This window comes from Rattus norvegicus, chromosome 7, assembly GCF_021556685.1.
Source record: "Rattus norvegicus strain SHRSP/BbbUtx chromosome 7, alternate assembly SHRSP_T2T, whole genome shotgun sequence".
Lineage (NCBI taxonomy): Eukaryota > Metazoa > Chordata > Mammalia > Rodentia > Muridae > Rattus > Rattus norvegicus.
In genome coordinates, this window is record NC_141540.1 from 76819005 (window position 1) to 76840835 (window position 21831).

The following is a 21831-nucleotide window of genomic DNA, read 5'->3' on the forward strand; positions in this document are numbered from 1 at the left end:
TGTCACCACAAAGGAAAAAACCCAAGTTTGCATAAAATAAATATAACTTTGGCCATAACAAAATCTAAAGGATAGGAAGGTTCTAAAACTACTTGTGAAAAATCAAATCACTTATCAGACTTTTTAAAAGTGACTATCAGACACTCCTCAATACTAGTCAAGTGTTTTCCAGATTAGACACATATTCCCCTTCATTATACATATTGGTGGCTCACTGGTAGAAGTAGTTTTTCTAATAGTAAATCAATTAACTCATCTTTCTGGTGATAGCAGCAATACCAGAGACTGGCAGTGAAATCCAAGGACAGATTTTGCTCATTTCTGAAGAATGGCATCTCAGGCTGGAGTGATAGCTCAGCTGATAGGCTCACAACCAAAAATGAAGAGCTGGTGTCTCACCGTGTTTTTCAGGATGCCCTGGAACTCACTCTGCTGGTCTCCAACTCAAGGTCCACAGTGACACAAAGACTGATTTTGCTGGTAGGACTGGAACACCAAGACCAGAAGTACACGGGCTCATAGGTATTCCAGGACACCAGAGTCAGATGACTGCAGCTGTCTTTATAATATTCATCTAGAGTTATAAGACTAGGTGTCAGACTTTAAAGGCCCTGAATTATCAATAATAACCAAGCAAAGACTTACTGTCCATATAATTAATGTTTATTGAGAGAAACTACTCCTTAGCCCACATATTCACGTTTCATAGTTCAGGAACACAGGTCAGCAGTGAACTTCTATGGAGCACAATCCAAAGAATTCTATGGAGAGAAACACAATGGCCGTGTTAATGATGAACGATCTTTATTCCTGCTATCCATAATGCCTCGTCCTAGTATTGGCCTTCCAACTTCATCCAGTTCCGGTACCTAGTGCCCATCCCTAACTACCCTTCCTGGCTTGCATTCTAGGCAAACCATAACTTACTCTCATTTCTTGCTTTTATTTCAGCAGCATCCCTGTTCCTCTGGCATCTTCAAGTTTTTCTTTACATTTTTAACTTTCAATGACATTTTTGTGTCTCTTGGTATCAATGCTAAAAGATCCTAACAGTACAAGGTACGATATAGATCATTCTAATTTTCTAACCAATGGAAAATAAAGTTGCTCAGTTTTCCCTTTTTTTTTTTTAAGATTTATTTTATTTATTATATATAAGTACACTGTAGCTGTCCTCAGATACACCAGAAGAGGGGATCGGATCTCCTTACAGATGGTTGTGAGCCACCATGTGGTTGCTGGGAATTGAACTCATGACCTCTGGAAGAGCAGTCGGGTGCTCTTAACCGCTGAGCCATCTCTCCAGCCCCAGTTTTCCCTTTTTTATTTTGTTTTATTTTTGACTATAATGATAAGTCAGTAGTAATACTCTGGATACTTATTCAAATAACCACAGGTTGCATGCATTAAGAATGGCCCCAAAATGCTCGTTCACCAGGGAGTGGCACTACCTAAGAGGGATTAGAAGGTGTGACCTTCTTGGATGAAGTGTCTTCTGGGAGGTGGACTTTGGGGTTTCAGAAGCCTAAGTCTAAGTCAGAGGCCTAGTGTCTTGCTGGCTTCCTCCCCCCCCGCCCCCGCCCCTCTCTCCCTCCCTCCTCCCTATTACTTTCTTTTTATGCTTTCTTTAGTGATAACTAGAAATACAACATTGTGGATCAAATCTTCTATTAGGCAAAAATTAATTACCTTGAAAATTAATTATCTTGAAACCATCTGTAATAGAAAAGTGTAATAAGGCCTTTCCCCCACCTCAGATCTTGGAAGAACAGTATATATTATCCATATCAAACTCATTTTACAGAGCACAGATCCAAACTAAAGGGCAGAATTTTTATTTAGATGGCCTTTTGGCCATCTGTTAAGCTTGAATGAAACTAAATACAAACATGATTTGAAAAGGTAAACAGCATTAACAATGCTGGCTTTTCTGGTTAGTCAGTTGAAAGCGGTCTTTAAACAGATTGGGAAAAGATCTTTACCAATCCTACAACAGATAGAGGCCTTATATCCAAAATATACAAAGAACTCAAGAAGTTAGACCGCAGGGAAACAAATAACCCTATTAAAAAATGGGGTTCAGAGCTAAACAAAGAATTCACAGCTGAGGAATGCCGAATGGCTGAGAAACACCTAAAGAAATGTTCAACATCTTTAGTCATAAGGGAAATGCAAATCAAAACAACCCTGAGATTTCACCTCACACCAGTGCGATTGGCTAAGATCAAAAACTCAGGTGACAGCAGATGCTGGCGAGGATGTGGAGAAAGAGGAACACTCCTCCATTGTTGGTGGGGTTGCAGACTGGTAAAACCATTCTGGAAATCAGTCTGGAGGTTCCTCAGAAAATTGGACATTGAACTGCCTGAGGATCCAGCTATACCTCTCTTGGGCATATACCCAAAAGATGCCTCAACATATAAAAGAGACACGTGCTCCACTATGTTCATCGCAGCCTTATTTATAATAGCCAGAAAATGGAAAGAACCCAGATGCCCTTCAACAGAGGAATGGATACAGAAAATGTGGTACATCTACACAATGGAATATTACTCAGCTATCAAAAACAACGAGTTTATGAAATTCGTAGGCAAATGGTTGGAACTGGAAAATATCATCCTGAGTGAGCTAACCCAATCACAGAAAGACATACATGGTATGCACTCATTGATAAGTGGCTATTAGCCCAAATGCTTGAATTACCCTAGATCCCTAGAACAAACGAAACTCAAGACGGATGATCAAAATGTGAATGCTTCACTCCTTCTTTAAATGAGGAAAAAGAATACCCTTGGCAGGGAAGGGAGAGGCAAAGATTAAAACAGAGACTGAAGGAACACCCATTCAGAGCCTGCCCCACAGGTGGCCCATACATATACAGCCACCCAATTAGACAAGATGGATGAAGCAAAGAAGTGCAGACCGACAGGAGCCGGATGTAGATCGCTCCTGAGAGACACAGCCAGAATACAGCAAATACAGAGGCGAATGCCAGCAGCAAACCACTGAACTGAGAATAGGTCCCCTATTGAAGGAATCAGAGAAAGAACTGGAAAAGCTTGAAGGGGCTCGAGACCCCAAAAGTACAACAATGCCAAGCAACCAGAGCTTCCAGAGACTAAGCCACTACCTAAAGACTATACATGGACTGACCCTGGACTCTGACCCCATAGGTAGCAATGAATATCCTAGTAAGAGCACCAGTGGAAGGGGAAGCCCTGGGTCCTGCTAAGACTGAACCCCCAGTGAACTAGTCTATGGGGGGAGGGCGGCAATGGGGGGAGGGTTGGGAGGGGAACACCCATAAGGAAGGGGAGGGGGGAGGGGAATGTTTGCCCGGAAACCGGGAAAGGGAATAACACTCGAAATGTATATAAGAAATACTCAAGTTAATAAAAAAAAAATGCATATATATATATATATATATATATATATATATATATATATTAAAGCTAATAAGGCTTGCAAAAGTACAGTACCCACACACATCAGTTTAATAAAAAAAAAAAAAAAAAAGAAAGCGGTCTTTAAAATGTGCATTTTTGAGAAAGTCACTTTATCAGAGTAATATTTTTAACTGTCACTCTAGCAATAGATAATTCTAAATAATTCTGAATATATGTCATCAAGACAGCATATCTGTAAACTCTAAACATTCCAGCCTTACCCCAAACTTGTTACTAATAATATTAGAACCAAAACAACAGAGCAGCACCCTCAGCTACACTACAGCAGCCCTAGCCACAGAAATCCATACCGAACAGTACACCATTCAGCAACACTTTGCTTGCATTTACAGTGTGGTGCAATACCACCCAGAGAATCACCCATTTTTTTTGGTTCCTCCTCCTCTGTAGCAGTAAGGAGTGTGATTTGTTGGTAATACCCTACTTGTATGGGTGACGAACTGTCCAAACGTCTGGTTTGTCTTGCTTGACTTGCTGATAGCAAAAGTGTTATATAGTTCTTGACTCAGGGTGGAAACAAGGGAATGTAATGGTGGACACTGACCTCTAGGCAGCCACGGGCGAGGCAGAAATTTGGGGCAGAGGAATATACTAGAACAGCGAAGGCTCCAAGGGTTAACAAGAATGAAACTCACAAGTTACAGAAAGTTTCAGAGTAGTGTATATGCAGGCAAATGGAATCAAACCACACACCCGGCAAACACAGGAGCCTGAGCATCTAGGCTACAATGCTGGTTGAGGAAGGTCTCCCTTCACAAGCCTGCCTAGAAATAATGGGAGAGACTGGTTTATTCTGAGTGCAAAAAATTTCAACAAAAAGATCACAAGGCAAACCATCAGGAAAGCATGTCCCGTTTCAAACACCAAAATGGATCTCCATAAACCACACACACACACACACACACACACACACACACACACACACACACATCAGGACTTTGTTTTTTCTTGAAAATCCTTAAAAGTAACTGTCTTAAATATGTTCAAAGAGCAAAACAGTATGAAGTCAAATAAAAAACTCAAAAAAAAAAAAAAAGATACACTAATTGGATTGTAATTGAAGGAATCACAAAAGTTTCAAAAGCATATTCCAGTTGGCCGTAGATAGAACCAGCAAATCCTGAGGACACAACATTTGAAGTTACCGTCTGGTACAAAAGTAGAACACAAACTAAAAAGAACAAACAGTGTTGCTTATAAAATACCAGGTGGGCCCACACAATGATGGATCACAAAGAGAAAGGGAAGAAACCTGAAGAAAGAAATTGCAGCTAGAATAATCCTAGAGACTACGCCATATTGTCTTTAAGCAGTCAAAACCAAAGGCAACTAGAAAATCCTGAAAGTGAAAATAAAATACCACAGTAGCTCACCATGCTCAGAGACCCACAACAAGGCTCTCAACAGGCTTTTCAGCAGACACTACAAAGCCAGGCTGCTAGAGGCTGTATTCAAGGTCTGTCAGCTGTGGGTTGTGTAATTTCCATCACTGAGGAGGCAGGGAGGAAGCGCATGGTGGGTTCAAAGCCAAAATGGCTTACAAAGAAAAAAATCGCAGTAAAGAAAGTGCTGTCAAGGGGTTGGGGATTTAGCTCAGCGGTAGAGCGCTTGCCTAGCGAGCGCAAGGCCCTGGGTTCGGTCCCCAGCTCCGGAAAAAAAAAAAAAAAAAAAGAAAGTGCTGTCAAATCAGAGTACTGAGTCTACCAAAATGTTCTTCAAAGTCACTGCCAGGAGACCTGCACTTTAAGACAAACTCAAGAGTTCTCCAAATTGAAATGAAAAGGATCCTAGACATGAACTTCAAGCTACACAAAGACATAATATGCTTTAATCTCTGATGTTGTAGTTCTGGTTTTAACTCTGACTTTAAATCATTTTATAAAAATTTAAAAACAAAGGCATTGAACAACAAGTATATATGTTAATGAATATAAAATATAAAACATGTAATTTATGGCATCAGTAACAAAGGGGAGGCATTGTAAGATAATTTTTTGTGATGTATTTTATATTTGTTAAGTTGACAGCAGGTTGTTACAGCTATTCTGTCTCATAGAACCACAAAGAAAACACTAATTCATATAAAGGAAATAGTAAATATCATAGCATATGGATGTACATGCCAAAGACCCTAAATATCAATTTGTAAAAACTAGAAGGGGAAAAAGGCCCCTAAAACACACCAAATAGGAAAAAGGGTAAATGATGTCTTTCCATACTAATACTTGACTTACGTGTACATAATTAAATTCCCCAATCAAGTTACACTTAAGGTCTTAGAAAGTACAAAGAAGGAAAAAGATAATCCACAAGTAGTAACGAAGTGGACCCTGATATCAGACAAAAGCAGATTTAAGGTTAAAAAACAAAAACTGCAAGAAGCAAACATTATAGTAATAATATAGGGCGAGTTGCCGAGGAAACAAAAGTTACCTGCACCACACATTAGAGATCTAAATGTATGAAGTAAACAAAAAGAAATGGAGAAAGAGTTCAACAGGAGCAGTGTACTCCACTTAACACTACACAGAAGATGAGGAAGCATGAGCTGTGACCCACACATCAGCATCTCAGTAACAGAACACAGAATCTAAGACAGCATACTGGTAACGTCAGGGTAAAACATGCCTTGGCAAATCTTGGGTGGCTTAGTACATATCTTCTGTCACACTGGCTTAATTAAACTAGGAAATCCAAAAGACAATGATTTAAAACTCTAGAACCAATCGATCATTAAGAAAGAAGTCAGGAGAAGTTAAACTTGACTATACAACCTAATAATATATAGCTTAAGGAATTTAAAGAAGATCTAGTGAAGCTATAAAAAGAAAAGTATTAAAGATTAGCAAAGTAATGAAACAAATCAGTAAATGTCAAGAATATTGACAAAACTTTAGTAAAAATAGCAAGGGAAAAGAGAACGTTCAACTAAGATCAAAACGTGAGTTTGTAACTTAGAAGGACTAGATGATTTACCAGCATGGAATCAAGCAGCAATAGACACTCTGGACAGCAGTTATTAAATTACTGAAATGAAAGAGGAATCAAAAACTGTAAAGTCAAGGACCAGATTTTACCAAAATTTAAATAATTAACACCAATCCTTCTCAAATTCTTCCAAAACAGATGAGGGAAAACTTCCACAGCACTATCCTGACACCTAAACTAGACAAAGAACTCAGGTCCAAAGAGCCAGGCAAACCCTCAATACTAACAAGACAAATGAAGCACTCATTGACAGGGATAGCTACGCATGAACAAAGCCCAAGAGCCTCACCTCTAGAGTGCAAGGGCGACTCTGTACAGAAAAGTCAGTAGCTGTTACACGCCATAACAGGTGTATGAAAATACACAGCCGTCTCCATAGATGCAGGAAAAAAATCTCATCTTTTTCATGATAAAAGGGAGGGAGGGAGGGAGGGAGCAAGCAAACTAGGGCCTGAGAGATGGCTTAGCAGTTAAGAGCACTGGCTGCACCTACAGAGGAAACAAAGTTCAATTCCCAGCAACCATGACTGCTTATAAGCCTCGGTAACCAGGTGATCTGACACCTTCTGGCCTCTTCAGGCAGCAGGCATGCAAGTTACATACATGCAGACAAGGCAGCCATATACATTAATTATATAGTTATATAGATTGACATAGATATTTATATACATGGGGTTTTTCTTTTCAATTTAATTTTTTTTAAATTTTATTTTATTTTCATTTTTAATTTAATACAGAAACAAAGGTCAGAATGAGTTTTGCAAAGTTGTAGGGCATAAAATCAAACCACGTAACTAAAAATAAAACCAATTCTATTCATAATTATTTTGAGACCAATAGAACACTGATGAATAGAAAGATAAAGTGCTGCTGAAAGATACTGCAATATTAAGATATCTATACACTCAGAGCAATCTACAGATTCATGTGATCCTTATAGAAAAAGAAAAACCACTCTAAAGTTTAGAGATATTCAAATAGCTCAAAGAACTGAGGGGTGTGGGTGGAGGGCTCGAGTGGGGATTCAGAATGTGGACGCTTGCAATACAAGGATACTTGTTCAAATCCCAGCACCTACGTAAAAAGTCAGGCATGACAGAACATTAAAACCCAAGCACTGGAGGGCCAGAATCAGGTGGATCTTAGGAGCTTGTGGGCCAACTAATCCAGATGAAACAGCTTCTTGTTAGGAAAAGGCGACCTTAACAGACTAAGGCAAGAAGCAACAGAAAAATATCAGGGTCCTTCATTCAAAAGGAAAGAACAATTTTTAAAGAATATTTTTGGGACAATAATTATCTGTATACTAAAGAATGAAGCTGGATCTTGCCATTACACCATAAACAAAAATTAGCATAAAATGGTGAGAGGACTTAGAGCACTGGTTCTCAACCTGTCTAATGCTGACCCTTTAATACAGTTCCACATGCTGTAATGACCCCAACCATAAAATTATTTCATTGCTACTTTCTACATGTGGCTGCTGTTATGAATTGCAATGTAACTATCTGATATGTAGAATATCGGATATGAAACCCCTAAAAGGGTCATGAGCCCCAAGGTTGAAAGCCACTGACTAAAGAGGTAAATTAAAGCCTACACTTGGGATACACAATCCCCAGCTCCAGCAAGGAAAGACTCAAAGACATAAAAAGCATAAGACTCTTGAAAGACAGTTTTTAAGATACTAGAGTTGGCAATGGTTCTGTGATATAAGCCAGTCTGAGGAATATATCAATAGGGAACAACTCATCTAAAGTAAAACTTAAAAATAGTCAGCAGAGTTGAATAAAAGGATCCCCAGGATGGAGAGCTGGCCAAATGGTTAAAGCACAAAAATAACAAACATATTACCATCCAGAACTGATACAAATGGCGGACAGACATGGTGGCCCACCTGCAATTCCATGAGTAACCTGGTTAGCCAGGCTAGCCTCAGCAGAGGGCTCTGGATTCAACCAGGATCCTGCATAAATACATACTAAAAGAAGTACTTCAATATGAACCTTAGACTTCCACATATCAACATACAGATATGCCCATACACACGCAAAGACACACGCAAACACGCACCCTATATACATATATAGGAAAGGCAATAAAATCCCCAATATAGCCAAAGAATATACAAAATGGCCAATAAGTACATGCAACACTCAAAACTACAAATCATTAGGAAGCTCAAATCAAGACTACCATAAAATATCTCAACTCACTACCAAAAAACACATACATAATGCATGTATATACCTGTGTCCTGTGTGTATATACATGAATATGTATGTATATGTGCATATGTATGTATATAGAACAAGATGTAGTCAATGGTAGAATGTTTGCCAAGTATGCACAATACTCCAGATTCAATTCTCAGAAACTACATTGGAGTATTTTCAGCCTTAATAAAGGAGGGGATTTCTAAAATGTCAAACAGTGTACTAACTGAAGCCAGTCACAAACTGACAAAGGGCCAGCGAAGACCAACAGGTAAAGCACTCTCTGCCTAGATCTGCAAACCCAAGTTTGTTCCATATAATGGGTGGGAAGAAAAGCAACTCCAAAGACACCCTCTGGCGTGCATTCATGTACAATACTCCCATAGAATAAGAAAAAGGGAGAACCAATTCATAAGAAGTAAGCACTAACTGTCAGTCAGAAGGCAGCATGGGCTCCTTCCTAGAAGGAGCATGTTCTTACGAATTGTACATTAAGATACTTTGTACCTCACTGGTTAAGCATTTCTTAGGCATAACTTCAAGAGACTGTATTACCTTTGCATTCTGAAATCACTTCGCACTCTGAAAGACACCAGCCTGCCTCATCTCTTCAAAATCTTTCATGGAGTCATAATTCCTGTAGAAATCTGCATAAGCCTTCTTTCTTGGTTCAGCCACGCCAAACTGAAAGGTAACATAGCCCATTATAGAACTTACTTTTCAGATTATTTGAAATACTTACGAACAAAATAAGAGCATCCTTGTGCTCTGTCTTCACTGAGCCCTCTATTTCCTAGACGGTGGGGGGGTGGGGGGGGACACCATGAAAGGAAGAGTCTCCTATACAACAAGGAGCTCCCTATTCCCTAGGGACAGATTACTCCTATTCTGGGGTAGGACTGTGCATCCACATTTATGTTTGATAGAATGAGTGTGAAGTTATAGATAGTACAAAATAAACAGTCTTCCTTCTAGCAAACTGTAAATATTGTCAGTCGAAATGGTAACATATCCCAGCTCAACTTAAGCAGAATGTGAATTTTAAAGAAGCCTAAAGCAGATTTAAAAGATATAAGAAAATGCCAAGAAGTAACAGGGGATTTACACTTAAACGAAAACTGATTCATTTTGCAAATAAGGGAATGGAATCCAAAAATGATGGCCAATTATTTGAAAGGAAAACTGCTAACAAGAAAAAGACCAGGAAGAGGTATTCATTTGGCACTTGTCTCACAGACAGAATGATCAGCACAGAAGGAAGTAATGGTATTTGAGAGACCAGGTGGAGTTAAAGCAACGGATCAGAGGCTAAGCAACATGGCTGGCATTTGGTGATCCAAATCCATGTCTGGAATATAAAACACTGCTTAGCGAATCTTCCCAAATTCACTCATCCTGCACATAACAAAGTACAGTTGCAAGTATTAATTCTCACTGCTGAGGGCTACAGAAATGCACAGGCCTAAATGATGCTCAGACAGCTAGAGTTTTATGAGGCTGGTTTTGGGGGCAACTTGGCTAACAGTGATCCAGTTCACAATGTAAACAGAGGTCACCCACTGCACAAAAGGCCCAAATAAACAAATGGTTAACCAAAGACAAATTTTCACTCTTCTTGAGCTAGGGACACCCATCTTCTTTTCTTCATGGACACTAAACCTCCTAGACTTCCAACTCTGGAACTTGTACCAGGACAGTGGTATATGCAGTTAAAACTGCTAATACTTTCCCCTCCAAGGCCTTTGCATTGGGTAATATACCAACATTCCCTCCAGACTTGGAATAAATTATAACATCAGGTGTCTTGGTTGTCAGCTTTATCTTGATATACCTGGGAAGAGGGAAGCTGTAAGCATGTCTGTTGTGCATTTTTAATTGGTAGCTGGGGAAGGAGGACCCAGCCAACCAAGGGCAGGTGCCCTCCCTTGGCAGGCAGTCTTAGGTTATACAAGGTAGCTGAGCAAATGAAGGGAGCAAGCTAGTACGCAGCACTCCTCCTTGGCTTCACTGTGGATTGTAACCTGCAGGGTAAACAAACCTTTTCTTCCTCAAAGTGCTTTTGATCAGTTTTTATCAATCACAGCCAACAGAAAGGGAACTGGAACAATTCTTAAAATGTTTGATGGCTTGTGGTGGGAGTTTTCAGCCCAATAAACTCATGAGACAAGTCATTCGATAAATCTTGGTGTCTTTCAGTATCCTCAAGGGTCATGTTTAAGTACATGCAAATATATCATGCTGGGTTTGCTTCTCTGGAGTACCATAATATACTAGGCAAGCCAACCATGAGTTATTTGTTAGAACAAGTATTTTTGGGGTTGGGGATTTAGCTCAGTGGTAGAGCGCTTGCCTAGCAAGCGCAAGGCCCTGGATTCGGTCCCCAGCTCCAAAAAAAAAAAAAAAAGAAAGAAAGAAAGAACAAGAAGTATTTTTCATTAACATAATTAGAGAACCAGAAACTTGTTAGTGATCCCAAGAAATGAAATCAGCCTAATTTTATAACCTCATCTAAATTAGTATACACTATATTTTAAATGGGAAACTCTTAAGTCTAGATTTTAAAGACCAGCAAGATGGCTCAGTGGAAAGGTACTTGTCACCAAGCTTGAAGGGGGTCCCTGGGACTTCACATGAAGAAAATAACTCTTCCAAGTTCTCTGACTTCCACACATGCAGCAAGGAAAGCATGGGGCATGCATGCATACATACATACGTACATACATTCATATCCCAAATTTTCTTGTGGTTTTATTACAAAAACATAACATGCATAATAATAAACATTTTAAGAGGATCTTATATAATGATATAATCTGAATTAAAAGGCTGTGGTAAGAGCACTGATGTCTATAGAGGAGGCAGGCATGGTAGTATACACCTTTAGTCTCAGCACAGAGGCAGAGAAACAAATGTTTCCAAAGAATCCACTTTAGACTCTTCTATCTGGTAGAACCACACAGTCTCTGTGTGGTCTATATAACAAGTTCCAGGCCATCCAAAGCTATACAGTGAGTCTCTGTCTCACCTAAGATTGACAAAGGCCCTGCGTTTTAAATGCTGTTCTTGTCAATCCTTCAAAACTGCTGAACTGAGTGACTACCTTTTCTATTCCCTGCATATTTGTCCTGTTTAAGGCAGGAGTTTGTTCTCCCCAGATGCATGACCTTACAATACCTCATAATACAATTACATCTGGAAATAACTGTCTTAAAAACTTATAGGAGGAATTCATCCAGTTACAGAAGGCCATGTAAGGAAGAAGGCAAAAAAGAAAAGATTCAGAAGGCATTAACCTTGATCTTAAAAACTGGGAGTATGGTGGTGCACATCTTTTGATCCCAGCATTGTGGGGTAGAGGCAGGCAAATCACATGAGCTCCTGGCCAGCCTTGCCTAGGCAGGGTTATATAGTAAGACCTATCTCAAAAACAGCCCTGTAAGAAAGCAAATTTCTGCATTTAAACCACTCGGCCTGGTTCTTTGATATAGCAAACACAGCTTCATTTGTAGATAGGGTCAACTACATGGGCTCCTGGCACGCTGAAGCTTATGGAAGGTTAAAGAGGGGAATATCTTAAAGATGGGAGTTTCTTTTTTAAAAAGCTCTTAACTAGGTTTAAACCTTGTAACCTAAAGCACACACAAGCAAGCACATACCTTATAGGCAGCAGCAACTCCTAGGGCCACAACGAATGCGCCAACAATATGAACCCGCAGACGCTTGGCCAGAAGACCACGCATCTGTGGTTTCGGCAACAGAGCACCGGAACTCATGGTAGCCAATGTCCTTTGCAAGTAAAACAAACAAACAAACAAAAAAGCCTGAGAATGGGGTAAGTGATTGAATGAACTCTACGTGCACATCGTATTTTAGTAACTGCGGACTGACTTCTGCAAGGTTTCAGTGACTTAGGCAGCTTCATCTTTGCCGGTTCCGCTTCTCTCCTATACAGTTCCACTACCCCCAACAAGGCGGTAACTGGCACAACCGATGAGCAAAAACTACGACAGTAGTGTCATACCCCATCTACAGAAAGGCAGATGCGACCTAGCTGTAGCCTTTTCAGAATTTACCCTTAAGAAAAGTCTTCGGTAAGAACTCAGGTCACTGAGACTGCGGAACTGGGGCCCAGCAGGCGCCCCGAGGGCCGGTGGAGCAGGCGCGACAGACATGTCGGGGACCCTCCAGCTTCCCAGCTCTACTTCCACACTAGGCCGACCACCAGGGCCCCTGGGTGCCTCCGTCCCCTCCAAGATCGCAGCCCTTATCCAAGTGGAGCACCAGGCCCCACAAGTCAAACGACCCAATCAAGGTCACCCTGGCCGCAGCAAAATACAACGGGTAACGGGCCCGGCCGGCCATCAGCGAGGCCCAGAGGCTCCGCAGAGCTCCTCCAAGGCCCCGATAGCGCACTCGGGTAAACAGCGGGGCCGCCCGAGCTCTCAGGCCCACCAGGCCCGCAGCCTCCTGAGGACCCGGAGGGGACAAGCGCGGCCACGAGGAAGGTAGGCCCGCGGCTCCACTAGGCTGGGACATGGAACAAATCCTAGTTCGCCGCCCCACGAGAAGCCGAAAACCACAGTTGTCAAACCCCAGGATCTCCTCTCTCTCTCTCTCCACCATTCTCACCTCTATACCAACGTCCTTCCCGGTTCTCGGAGAAACGGAGAGCCTTCTAGCAGCACGCATGCGCAGGAGTCGATGGAGGAATCGGCGACGGTGGCCTAAGGAGTTCAAAAGTATACAAACGCGCATCCAGTTGGTCACAACTGAAACCTATATTAGCTGGACTATGCTTTTCTTCTAAGTGGAACCTTGAAAACGAGTTCTGACTACCTACAAAGATTCCTTAAATAAATTACAAATATTAATCTTGCCCAATGTTGAGGACTTATTAAGGAATTCATATATATTTCACATGGGGAAAAATAATATACTCTATAAAAGTATAATAATATACTCAATGAAAAAATAGGCACAGTAAAGAAACCAAATTAGCCTCTGCGTGGGTGAAAAGGGGAAAGTTCCAAAGTGTCAAGGCTGTCTACTGGGAAAGCAGAGAGAAGCTGTGTAGGGGATTGGTGGTGAGGGTGGTTAGCCTGGGTCAAATGTATTGGGAGAAAAGCAGCCTAGGAGCTAGAGCAAGGAGGCCTAGAAGCTGGTAATCGACCTGAACCTCGACTCCAACACGCTAATAGGCAGCACAGTAATATGTTAACAAAAGAGCTACACTTCCCTTTTGCCAGAGAAAAAGAGAATGGTTCCTTTTAGCGAGCAGGAACTTTAAGTCTGAGGGCTTTTTTCTAAATGCCCAACCTTGTGAAAAGGCATATTTTAGGGGCCTCACGTCAAAGGATTGCCCAAACCACATGCACAAGCATTTTTATTACAGCTACCTTGGCACAATAAATGCCTGGTTTTGGTAAAGAGGGAAATGGCCAATTTTAGAGCTTAACCAATGTAATTTTAGTACACATGCCGTGGAACAAACTAGAGATGTGACCCCACTCCACTGCCACAAACCCAATAATCTGCTTAACAAACATGAGCAAATCCTATTAGGTGTTTGTGCTGGGTTCTTAATAAGAGATAACTTCTGAATGGGAACAACAGGGATGTTTTGGGTAAGCTGACTAAAGAAAATGACTTTTGCCTTGGGACGCTTGTCTTACTTTAATGACATCAACTAGATTCACAGGGGCTACTTAAATCACTGAGTGAGCTACTGAGCTGGACCACCCTATGATTAGAAAGAAAGGTTCATGGGGATCAGAGTACCAGGGCTATGGATGAATCCCACCCAGTAAGAATAGGGCAGCTACCACAAAATTGGAACCAAATGTAAAACAAGCTTTATTAAATACTGGCCAGTTCACTGGACACTGCTCAGGTCCATACCTAGGACTCCCAGAGTATGGTATTAAGGTACAAATTAGTCAGAGGCTTATAAAGGCGAACCCTAAATGGTCAGCGCTTCCCACCTTCATCCAATCAGGGCATGCTTACATCCTGATGTATTTCCTTAAGTACCTCTAGCCTGCCTGCACCTATGTGTGATCAAGCTCGCCCATAAGTCTGGGGCAACCAAGGCTGTTTACAAAAGAGGAAACACTGTAGTTTACTATCTTACATAAGCAACAGCCCCCAGCATGATAGAAGTTATCTGTCCTTGAGCAAGTGAGGCTCACAGGTTAGAGGTCTGTTTGTTTTATAGATCTCTTAAGCCCAGTGATTTAAACTTAGAATAGAACTTTAGCCTTTACACTATCAGTAGATTTAAGTGTAATGGAGTGTGGGACAGCTAGTCTGGGCTGCCACAGAATTGGGATGTGTGCTTCTGGAATGGAAACCTGCCTTGGGAACTAGATAGGTAGAGAGATTGCTGCCAGGCTCAGAGAGAGGCCTTCCGCAGTGTGATAGGGGATGGAGCAGAGCGGGTGAGAAGCTTTGCTGACTGAGAATTAGCATATCTAGCAGATATCTTGGGGTACTGCGGTGCTGGACCTAGAGCAGGTAAAAGACAACCATACTTTTTTATTTTTTATATTTTTACAACAACAGCTGGCGAGTCAATGTGCTGGGCAAGAATCCACTAGTAATCCTAAGAGTTGAGAGAAAGTTTTTATTTTCTAAGTAAGAGGAGGGCGGCGCCAAGTTAAGTCATGTGATATTTCAAGGGCGGGGAATTCAAACAAACAGGGAGTCATCCTGGGCTGGCAGGCTGTAGGTCCCAGGCTGTATGATAAGTAATGGTAGCTCAGAGAGTTTGAGATTAAAAGCTGCTTTTTAAAGAAAGTTGTTTAGAAAGTCTTTCAGGATACTCATATTCCTTCTAACGTGGGTTCCACGGGAACTTTGGGTTGAAATCCTAGTTAGACAAGCTACTTCTTAATGACCGGTATTATTAAAAGGTGATTAAGTTTGTTTTTAGAAAGAAGAGAGTAAAGAGATTACCTGAATCAGGTGGGGATTTTCACCCACGGTTCAGAACTTAGGGAGAAATTAGTCACTACCTCCAAGTAGAGAGTTGTGATGAATGTCTATAACACCAGGCAGAGTGAATGCAGACATATATTATAGAAGTTGTTAAGGTTAAATAAAATTCTGTGACTCTGGGTAGAGAGCTTAACAGATGGATATATTTTGGGTTAAATTCCAGAGTTTTAAGTTGCTTATTGGTATTAGAATTGATAGAAGGTGTTTAAGTTTGTTTTAAGGAGAGTACAGAGATTATCCGAATCACGTGGGGATTTTCATCCATGGTTCGGAACTTAGGGAAAAATTAGTCACCGACTCAAAGTAGAGTATTGTGATATTTACAAGTTATTAAGGTTAAATAAAAATCTGTGGCTCCAGGTAGAGAGTTTAACAGATGGATATATTTTGGTTTAAAGTCCTGATTTTTAAGTAGCTTACTGGTATTAGAATTGATAGAAGGTGTTTAGTTTGTTTTATGAATTACCCCGCTAAAGGCCATATGGCTCGTTGATGCCGGCTAGTGAGGGTTTGTGGTTACTTTTGATATTTACCATAACAGGAAGCTCAGATTCTCTTAACGTAGGCTCCACGGGAATTTTGGGTTCATTTCCTGATATCATAGAGTACAAAAGTCTATCAGGCTCATTGTTTAGCTTACTTCCTTTTTAAAAAATTGTTTAATCTTCATAATGGGTGTGACTTTGAGTTTTATGGTTATATTATTACTCTGGGAGAGAGTGCAAGATATAAACTTTTCTGGTTACAGATGAAGGAACACAGTATTTTGGGAGAAAGATTTTGTCTTTGTGTTTTTAAAAAGTGTGATTAGGCTCTGGAAACTGTTGGACCCGAACTCGGGGTCAGGCAGTAGTGAAGCAGGATTTAGAACAGCAGCAGGGGTAAATTTAACATGGTCAGCATTTAGTAACAGCGTCTGGTAATGAGTCATTCTGGCATTAGTCAGCCACCTATCAGGAGGCTGTCTCACCGTACTTTCTAAGGCTTACGAGGCTGTTACCACCAAGTCTTGTCCCAAAGTCAGTTTGTCTGCATCCTTGACCAAGGCTGCCACAATCAGGAGGCAGGTCAGCCAACCGGCAGCCACTGAGTCTAGTTTCTTTGATAGATAGGCAACCGGACAGTTCCAGGGTCCTAACTTCTGACCCCCTTTGCAATGCCCCTGTTCTCATCTTTTTATCTTTTGTTGAGACATATCTGCTCCTAACAGTTCCCCTTTGGTGGATTTAATGAAGAATTTGAACATTTCTACCTCCAGGTGAGGCAATACTTTGTGGCTAGGCAGCCACTGGACAAAACTGCCTGTTTCGTCTGCAGACTATGCAGTCCAGAAAAGGACAAATTATGTAGAATAGTTGGCTGATAAGCTTTGCCAAGACAGGGTGATCAGCCTTTCAAAAATCTGCATTTCAAGACTCTGTCAGTTGATTTTGAGCCAGAAGGCTGAAGACTTGCACTCACATGTTGCTAACCGGGGACTGTGCTAGTGGAGATTTGTCTCTACCTCTCAGTTCTGGAAGCCATGTTAGGCTTTTCTATGTGTATAGATATTTGGTCATTTTCAGATTTCTGATGGGGTTGAAGACTGATTATAGTTTCATAGCCTATCAGGCTGTTAACTCTGGAAATACATATTTTATTGGATAGTTATCAGATAGTATACAAGATAGCCAAGATATAATATAGATTTTAAGCCTTTCTTAAGCTGGAATGGATAACTAAATGTTCTGTTTAACGGATATAGTGATGGACCAGGTATTGAGTATATCATATGTTTTATAAATTGTAGAATGGTAATAACTGTACTCAATTTATATATAAGTGAAAAAGCCTTTTAACTGGACAAAAAAAAAAAAAGGGAGATGTTGTGGTTTGCCCTGGAGTTATCTGCATTTTGATGCTAATTCCACTGCCCCAAGGACAGCTGCCTAGTCACTACTCAGGACTCAGGTGACTTTGCCAGAACCTTCTCCCCATTGAATTTGTAAAATACAGGTGAGGGGCAGGTACAGGATAGAAGGAGGCCTGTCATTGGAGGAGAAGGAAGGATGGGCAGGAGAGAAGTTTGAAGGAAGGGGAGGGGACTGGAATGGAAAAGGAGAGGAGGGAGAGGGCGAGAAGCCATGGCAGGTGACGTTAAGATTCCGCTCTGTGTATTTACAGGTTATTTAATGTTCTTAAGGGATGGATGGTACTGGGCTTTATATGTTTAGGTGGGCAATTATATCTTACCAATTGAGCCAAAGATTATTGTGTTGTGTGTTCTTTTATGTGAGGGTTTGAGTGTAGGAAAGTGTGCAGTGGCAGGAGACGCTGGGCTGCTGAGGGAGTTGGGATGTGTTTCCACCAAGATATCTAGCAGGTATCTTGGGGCACTGAGGTGCTGGACCTAGTGAGGCAAAAGACAAGCTTACTTTTTTATTTTTTAGATTTTACAACAACAGGAGGGGAAGCAAAATGGCAAAAGAGCAAGCAGATTTTATGACAGCAAACAGTCTCCAGCTCTTTGAACTGATACAATGTAGAGGAATTTTAATCTAGCAACAAGATGGCTCTGGCTTGAGATCACATCCAAAGACCTTCTTAGGTCTGTATGATCCAGCCAAATGCAGACACGCCCTAGATTACAGTATGATGTGGCTAGAAAAAACAGGCTGGACTTTAATAAATGCCCTTAATTCCTAACAATGAAGGCAAAAGTCTGCTGTGCCAGGAAACGTTCACGAACCCCCAAAAGACCATCAAGGAGCTGATTCCAATGCAGTCACATTGGGGTCTCTTTATTCAAGCTCCAGTTTGGGCCACACCACTGTCTCTGAGGCAGGAGAACGGGAGAAGGCCCAAAGCAGGCAGAAGAAAGCATCTTTCAAGTTTAAGACCGTGTACCAAATTCTGGAAGGTGGCAAAGAACTCAATAGAGTGTAGGGGTTAGGCACAATAGGGTTTACGTCGGCCACTTGACAGTTTACCTCTTGTACGTCCTGGACTGGGTGATAATCGTTAGTACCCGGCTTCTTAACTGGCAGGAGCTGTGTGTTCCAGGCTGAATGGCACTAAGCAGCACCCCAAGCTGGAAGAACCTGGAGATGTGAGGCTTAATTCCTTCTCGTGCCTCCTGGGTCATAGGGTATTGTCTGAGAGACACTGGGGTAGCCTGCGCCTTGAGTTCTACTACCGCAGGGGAATGACATTTTGCTTTGCCCATCCCCACCACTTCCACCCAGGCTGATGGAAATGTTTCTAACCACCAAGTCAAGTTCTGGTTCTGAGTAAAGGTGGTTTCAAATAATTTACACTCATCATCTAGTCTGGTAGTGAGAAACTGTATGTGCCAGTTAGTTGTGGCCCATCAGGCAAGAAGTGTATCTGGGCCCCCATTTTGGAGAGTAAGTCTTGCCCCAACAGAGGGTAGGGACAGTCTGGGATGACCATGAATGAATTGGTTACAGGCCCATTCCTTGGCCCACTGTTCTTCCATGAGTACATTTTTGTGCCAGTGGCTCTTTGGACCCAGGATCTTTTCTTGGAAATGGGGGTTTGGGGGAGGATCAAATGTTGAGCCCTCATGTCCACAATTGAGTGGGTTTCCCCTCCACTCTCAGAGTTACCCTGGGTTCGGGGAGGGGGTCTGAACCCTGTTCTCCCTAGTCACTGTCTTCCCCCAGGGCTAATACCTTTGCCTTTTGGGGACACTTTTCCCAAGGCCTGGGGTTTTCTGATCCCAGCTTTTGTTTGTTAGGGCACTCTTGGCCCAGTGGCCCCTCTCCTTGCAATATGCATTATTGGTCCTTTTCAAGGGGTTTTCTGTCTCTTTGGTTGGAGTCTCTCTTTTCTGCTTTCCTTAACTATTGTAGCCAAGATTCTCTGTAAATTCCTTTCCTGTCACCTTTCTTTTTTCATTCCCCTTTCATCTTCTTCCTTTTTCTTTGCTTCTTCTCCTCCTGTCTGCCTGTTAATGGTAGACTTTCTCAGCAACCTGCACTGAATCCCTCAATGACTTATCCTGTAGTCCCTCTAGTCTCTGAAGCTTTTCCCTGATATCTCTCCTAGCCTGGTCTATAAAAGCCACAGTCACAGTAGCTTTGTGCTCCTTCCTCCTGGGGTCGTAGCCTGTATATTGGCGGAATGCGTCCATGAGCTGCTCTAGAAAGGCTGAAGGGACTGGTCTGGTTCCTGCTTAACCTCACATACCTTGGTCAAATTGGTGGATCGTTGTGTGGCCCCCTTGAGTCTGGTAGTAAATCTTCAGGTGCTCCTCGCTCCTGCCATATTAAAGTCCCAGTCAGGTCTAGTCAGGGAAAGTCTAGTCAACGACAGCCTGGTCAATCGATGGTGTCCTTGTGTCTGAGGGGACGTTCTTTCAGGCTTCCTGCATTATCCTCTCTTGCTCTTTGGTCATGAGGAGCTCTCTTATGAGTTGTGGATATCATCCCAGGTGGGCTGAGGAGTAAATAAAACAGTCTGAGATTAATCAGCCCCTTAGGGGCTAAAGGGGCGGTGAGTGTTGGGCCTTCCAGTTGTACAAGTCAGCCAAAGAGAAAGGCCAATATTGCATGGCATGATCGCCATCTTCATCTACGGGCCATAGGTGTAAGGCTCAAAGTGAGTCTTAACTACCGGGAGACCCCCCAAGCGAGGCCTGAGAATGGAGTTCAATGCAAACACAAGAGGTTTATTTTCCATCGTGTCAGGGTCAACCTTCAATCACCCCTCATGTCAAGTGACTAGAAAGCGACCCCGAATGTGACTATAACAAACATTTTTATACTTTTAGAGGTACAGGTTACATCAGCACGGTTACAGTTTAAACTTATGTGACATGCCTTTGATCTCTATCTGGGACCAGAGGGTCAGGTAACTATCAGTCAGTACATTCTGCAGATTTTCAAGAATGTCCCTGCTCCTCCCAAGAACTGGAGTGGAGAATGGAACTTGGCCTAGCCTTGATCTGAGGCAGGAAGCTGGTACTTGGCCAAATCTTGACCTGAGGCGGTGGGTGTAAAGCTGGTGAAAGCCTTTAGGGTCCTCATAACCTACCTACTTTCTACCAGGCCAAGCCTCTGAATAGCTCTTACACTTCAGTAAGAACTAGGGTCCTTCATAGGCTGGGAGGGATAGGGTCACTATTATATCAGGTGAAGTAGCCCTTTTGCTCTGGGTCCCCACAGCCCCCCTTATCATGGCCCCAGTTCCCAGGCTCCTCCTCTAGGATCTCCCTTGAGCCCTCATCCAGCGTCCCTTTACCCCAAGGGGTCCCACACCCCTTGTCCCTTAACCTCCCCGCTTCCTCTGGCTGGTGAAAGGCCCTAGGGTCCTTCCCAGGCAAAACACTCATACACATAAATTAAAAATGATAAATAAAGATTATCTTATGTCAGGTATGGCACGGTCTTGGTCGGGGTGGAACGACATGGTTTCTGCCCCTGGAAGAGGGTGTGTAAGGCTTGTTTGTAAAATAATGTGCATATTTTTATGTTCCTTCTTTCAGGGGTGTCCTTCTTGTTAACATTAATGACTCCATGATAATCAAGACAGCATGAGTCCAAGAGGCAAAGGTGTGGTTAATGTCTCAGCAAAATGGTAAATGCTGGGACCCTCAGAACAGTCCTTAAGGCTATGGAAAAGAACTCTAAAAACATGGGCTCAAAAATACATAATTTCTCAACTATGCAAAATATAAGAACACAATACAAATTGTATGAAGGGCTTAACAGATCTAAAGGAACAGAGGCAGCTGCACTTGGAGTCAGCTTGTCAGAAAGATACAAAGACAGGCAGTTACAATTTCAGGCAGATTCTTGAGTTCAAGGTCAGCCTGAGACATATCTTATTTAGGTCCAGACATGGTCAGAGGCAAGGGGCTAAGATCGTGGAATGCTGGGGATGGTTATGAGGGAAACTAGAATAAAGGACTGAATTGATGGTAAATAAAAGACTGGGCATCCGATGAGCTATCAGAAAGTGATGGCAGTCCTTTTTAGAGAATTTTTCTCTAAAGAGAGCCAAGCTATCTGGAGATCTCTGGAGAGTGAACACAGATAGCTCTTTTAGGATGTTTTCTGACTTTCTGCTTTTGATCAGAAAACCCAAGAGTTATTTTTAGAATTTTTTCTAACAGTTTCTGAATTAACAGTTTGGTCAGAAAACCCATGAACTATCCAGAG

At 41.9% G+C, this 21831-nt stretch overlaps 1 protein-coding gene across 1 annotated transcript; it reads right to left on the reverse strand.

The window, feature by feature from the left end:
* Positions 1-641: 641 nt before the first annotated feature.
* Positions 642-13371, reverse strand: Cox6c (cytochrome c oxidase subunit 6C). Its single transcript, NM_019360.2, has 4 exons — positions 13301-13371; positions 12328-12457; positions 9227-9355; positions 642-761 (listed from the first exon to the last, which is right to left on the reverse strand). Exons 2-3 carry the CDS (start codon positions 12442-12444, stop codon positions 9242-9244), a joined length of 231 nt encoding a protein of 76 aa, NP_062233.2. The 5' UTR covers positions 12445-12457; positions 13301-13371; the 3' UTR covers positions 642-761; positions 9227-9241.
* Positions 13372-21831: the final 8460 nt, after the last annotated feature.

Bases quoted from the DNA above. Each gene is read 5' to 3' on its own strand.
- Cox6c (NM_019360.2), bottom strand. From the start codon at position 12,444: ATGAGTTCCGGTGCTCTGTTGCCGAAACCACAGATGCGTGGTCTTCTG. The intron at 9,356-12,327 runs GTATGTGCTTGC...GTTACCTTTCAG, and splicing joins GAGTTGCTGCTGCCTATAAG to TTTGGCGTGGCTGAACCAAG.